Below are 5,143 nucleotides of genomic sequence, written 5' to 3'. Positions count from 1 at the left end.
TAGGCCTACGTCTAAAGCTAGTAAGCAACCCTAGATAAATGACAGCATTCGCAGCCTAAAAAGGGAATGCAGGAAAGCAGAGCGCAGATGGAAAAAATCCAGTCTCCAAGTCCATTACCTCAGTCTGAAGGATTTATTAATTAACTACAATAACATGTTTAAGGATGCGAGAACACACTATTTTTCTGAACTCATTACTACACATAAACACAATCCCAGGTTTCTGTTTAAGACTGTGGATCAGCTGGTAAACCCAACCCCTCCTTGTGCCTCAGCTGGAAGTAATGATGACTGTGAACTGTTTTTATCTTATTTTACCAATAAGGTGGTGTCAATCAGAGCCTCTATTACCCCCGCGGCCTCTTACTCAGAGGTTTCTCACCAGCAACAAGAGAGTTTTAACCAGTTTTATCCCATCGACTTGTCTGAGCTTTTAAAAACAGTATCACAAATGAGAGTGTCCTCCAGCCCACTTGATGTAATACCTACCAAAGTTTTTACTGAAAGTAATGGATTCTGTTGGGCCCCATTTGATCTCTGTTTTCAACAGCTCCCTATCTACTGGTTGTGTTTCTGATTATTTTAAAACGGCTTGCGTGAACCCACTTTTAAAGAAACCTGATTTAGATCCCTCCCTCCCACAACATTTTTGACAAATTTCAAAACTGCCTTTTATTGCAAAGATTCTAGAAAGAATTGTGTCCAAACAGCTGCTCACTGTTCTGGAAAATAACAAATTATTTGAAAAGTTTCAGTCTGGTTTCAGGAAGTACCACAGCACTGAGACTGCCCTGCTTAAAGTCACCAATGACCTTTTAATGTCTGCTGATGAAGGCATGTGCTCACTCCTGGTACTCCTGGACCTTAGCGCTGCTTTTGACACCATTGATCACAACATCACGTTAGACAGAATGAGGCACTGGTTGGGGATCTCTGGTACTGCCTTCCAATGGTTTTCATCCTACCTGTCAAATAGGAAGTTTTGCGTGTCTGTAAACAACTATGTCTCTTCGTTCTGTCCAGTTAAATATGGTGTGCCTCAGGGGTTGGTCTTAGGACCCATTTTGTTTTCCTTGTATCTGCTTCCCCTTGGACATATTATCCATAAACATGGTATTTCTTTTCATATTTATGCTGACGACACACAAATGTACTTGTCAGTCAGATCCACAGACCCTGGAATGCTGAGTTCACTTACCGACTGCCTTTGTTAAGTAAAAAAATGGATGTCAAATAATTTCCTCCAGCTGAACTCAGACAAAACAGAAATCCTGGTCATTGGGTCCCAGCAGCCTTTTCACTTGTTTAACCCAAAAATCTATTGATCGACTCCAGACTGTCCAGAACTCAGCTGCCAGGCTTTTAACCAGAACAAAGAAATATGACCACATTACTCCTATTTTAGCTTCATTACACTGGCTCCCAGTATGTTTTAGAATTGACTTTAAAATTTTATTGATCACTTTTAAAGCTCTTCATGGCCTCTGACCTTGTTATATTTCTGACCTTTTAGTCCCATACGCATCAGCACGTACCTTGAGATCCTCGGGCAGAGGAGATCTGTTCCGGAGACTCGACTGAAAACTAAAGGGAACAGCCTGTCCGAGGAAATCAGGTTGGCTGAGTCAGTAAACTCTTTTAAGTCCCTTCTTAAAACATACTTTTATAGGAGAGCCTTTCCCGATCTTATTTGACTTTATTTTATCCCTTTTTATTTTATTCTATTTTACTTATTTTATATTTATCTTACACGTGTATTTTAGTCTTTTCATCTTGCCTTTATCGTGTATTGTTTTTGTATTATTGTCTTTTGTGTATTATTGTCTTTTCACTTCTTAAAGCACTTTGTAACTTGTTAAAGCACTTTGTAACTTGTTTTTGAAAAGTGCTCTACAAATAAAGATTATTATTATTATTATCTCCTTCCTAGTGTCTACTATCACTGGTAAAAATATCATTACATTTTACTGTAATACCTTGAAGAGGACACACCTGACTGAGTCAGCGTTATCTTTGAAGCTTGAAAGTATTCGGTACAGTCAAAACCTAAATAAATGTGAGCCATGGTTTTCTTAGAAGTTTAGTTTTCTCTTTTGCTGCGTTTATTCTGCTGATTTGTTTTCCTGCTTTGTTTTCAGGGTAATGGCTGAAGGATAACCTCCAAGGAGTTACATTCCCTCAACCCAACGTGACCCTCTTTCCCCTTTTTTTTTAACTTTCATCTGCCCTTTTGCAACCTCCCCTGCCTAAACCTCTAAGTCCTGTCTCAGCTCAGTACACAATCTCTATGGGATTTCATGGAATGCATGCATTCCACAGTAGGACCATGTAGATTCATTTTAAATTGTACAGCCCTCCTCCTGACTTCCTCCTGACCAAAAGACAGTATGACTCTCAAATTTGAATTACAATGTGACCGGATATCAAGCCTGTCTTGATTCTCACTCTGGTTCCATCACTTGTTCCCTACCTGCAGCCTCTTCCACTACCCCATCCCTTTTCTCCTGTCAGTGGGCCATGGTGCGCAAGAAAGGTTCTCTTATACTATGCGGTGCTTTTCTGTTTATCGCCTGGAATGCTTTGCTTCTACTTTATCTTTGGGGTCGCCCTCCCATTGGTCGCCTCGGAGAAGGTGGTGGAGCCGAACCAGGAGGAAAGGAGGAGTGGGGGGGCATGAGCAGAGGGAAAGGAGGCCGGGTCAACCTGGCCGGGGAGGTGATCCGGCTGGCAGAAGAAGTCGAAATCCAGCTCGAGACCCAGAAGAAGCTACTGAAGCAGATTGAGAGTTACAGGGCAGTATGGGCTCGGCAGAAAGACATCGGGAAAAGAGAAACGTATGATGGAAAAGAAGTCAAAGAACTGGTTGTCCATCAGCCAACGAAGCCGCCACTTCCCCTCAAAGACGGCGTGGGTGACGTGGACCAAACTGAAGTAAAACATACACAGAAGCCTGTTCATACGATAGCCTCAGACTTCAAAGTAGAACAGCATCAGGCCACTGAAAATAAGAAAGAGATTGTTAGTAACAATATTTTGGCGACTTCCGTCGGCAGCCCAGAGGTCGTTATTCCGATTTTAGTTATTGCTTGTGACAGAGTGACGGTAAAACGGAGCCTGGACAGACTAATACAGTACCGCCCTTCTCCAAAACTGTATCCTGTCATCGTCAGCCAAGACTGTGGCCACGCCGAGACAGCTCGTGTGATTGCCTCATATGGAGATCAAGTGACACACATAAGCCAACCAGACCTGTCAGACATCAGGGTCCGGCCGGAGCACAGGAAGTTCCAGGGCTACTACAAAATCGCCCGACATTACCGCTGGGCACTCAACCAAGTGTTCAACACATTCTCCCACTCTACTGTGGTCATAGTGGAGGATGACCTGGAGGTGAGTGCTGTCAGATGTTGTTATTCACATTACCCTGCAGGACAGTAGGCATTATCATCCATGGTAGCTATAGACATAGGAGAGGTTTGTATAGTGTGCTTAGTGGTAGTTACAGGTTAACAATGCAACACTATGCAATGTTGGCCGTGGAGCCATCCTCAAGTGTAGCAGAGACACCGAGTCCTGGTTTTTGCATTTGTGCATGTTTCCACAGTGTTGAGCCTTATCTGGGGTCTCCAACAGAACTGAAACAGTAAAAGTCTGAGGGTTTAAACAGTGTCTGGAGACACACCATGAGCTTGTAATTATGCTCCCACTGGTAGGCAGGTTAACATTTCCAGGGTTAAAGTGAAATTACATGTGGCTTACATTCAAATGTGGGTTAATGATGACTGGGGCTAGTCCCACTGTTTCCATGATTGTCTCAAGAATTCATCACTGAAGACCGCTTCCTCAGCTTCAGACTTTGTAATAGCTTTACGCTCTACCCACTGCCCATATTAGTGGGCTGACAAAAAACCCAGACTGATTTGAGCAGTGAAGAGGCAGACAGAGGTCACTGGTCACATGGGAACTGGTGGCATTGCGTTTTTGTGGCATGTGCTATAACCTCTCAGCTACCAAGGTGCGCCAAGAGATTAGCGTATTTAACTTATGATTGTATTACATGTGCTGGCGCTGAACAGATGAGTTGTAAAATTAGAAATGGACAAAAAACATCAGTGTGAACTTTTGGCTGCTGAATTTATAAATGACAGGAAATTAATTTTGACTTCAACCAGCAGCTCCAGGGAGAAACTGAGTAAATCAGCAATTATTTTGCCAGTGAGCAGGGAAAATCTGTGTTTACTTATATAACTGTTCTTCTCTGGCTTCCTCTGTTTTTATTACTGAAAACTCAGGAACTAACTCTCCCCGTTTGTTTTGGCCAATCTCTCTAAACTCTCTCTAAAGACTATGGCACCCTCTAAAAAAAGCATTCTAAAGCCTGATGCAATGTTCGAAAACAACCCCCTGAAACTTTGAGGTTTTCTGAAAAACTTCTCAGCCTCTGTAGCAGCTTACACCTTTGGCTTTTAATGGAAATGATTGCTTATGCACTTGTGTTCATGTATTTTTTTTTTTTAAATCAATAAACAAAGAAAAATGTTATTATTATTATTATTACCTCCAGGTCATTGCAGATCTGTCTGGGTTTTTTTTAGGGTAAATTTGTCTGAAAAAGCTACTCCCCATGTCATTTTAACAGGGCTGATAATTTTGTCTAGCGAACAACTGTTCTAAAACTAACCCCTAATAAGCTTTTTCAAAGGCGCCGGTTAAATTTACAGGTGCTGGTCATTTAATTTGAATATCATCAAAAAGTTGATTTATTTCAGTAATTCCATTCAAAAAGTGAAACTTGTATAATACATTCATTCCACACAGACTGATATATTTCAAGTGTTCATTCCTTTTAATTTTGATGATTATAACTGACAACTAATGAAAACCCCAAAATCAGTATCTCAGAAAATTAGAATATTGTGAAAAGGTTCAATATTGAAGACACCTGGTGCCACACTCTAATCAGCTAATTAACTCAAAACACCTGCAAAGGCCTTTAAATGGTCTCTCAGTCTAGTTCTGTAGGCTTCACAATCATGGGGAAGACTGCTGACTTGACAGCTGTCCAAAAGACGACCATTGACACCTTGCACAAGGAGGGCAAGACACAAAAGGTCATTGCTAAAGAGGCTGGCTGTTCACAGAG

The 5,143-nt window shown here is 41.6% G+C and overlaps 2 protein-coding genes across 3 annotated transcripts in view; both read left to right on the top strand.

Annotated features, from left to right (window-relative positions):
* Positions 1–5,143, top strand: part of LOC123976309 (ankyrin repeat and MYND domain-containing protein 2-like) — an 817,726-nt gene that overhangs the window by 259,358 nt on the left and 553,225 nt on the right. The window lies entirely within an intron of this gene.
* mgat1b (alpha-1,3-mannosyl-glycoprotein 2-beta-N-acetylglucosaminyltransferase b) overlaps positions 1–5,143 on the top strand; it is a 26,177-nt gene that overhangs the window by 14,554 nt on the left and 6,480 nt on the right. For both annotated transcript variants that reach the window (XM_046058349.1, XM_046058350.1), the window contains exon 2: positions 2,139–3,390. In XM_046058349.1, the coding sequence (XP_045914305.1) occupies positions 2,518–3,390 (873 nt within the window). In that variant the 5' untranslated portion in view covers positions 2,139–2,517. The remainder of the gene's footprint in view (positions 1–2,138; positions 3,391–5,143) is intronic.

Source organism: Micropterus dolomieu, linkage group LG09 (assembly GCF_021292245.1).
Source record: "Micropterus dolomieu isolate WLL.071019.BEF.003 ecotype Adirondacks linkage group LG09, ASM2129224v1, whole genome shotgun sequence".
In the NCBI taxonomy this organism is placed as follows: Eukaryota; Metazoa; Chordata; class Actinopteri; order Centrarchiformes; family Centrarchidae; genus Micropterus; species Micropterus dolomieu.
Note: the sequence above shows the minus strand (reverse complement) of the source record. Positions and strands in the feature narration are given on the sequence as shown.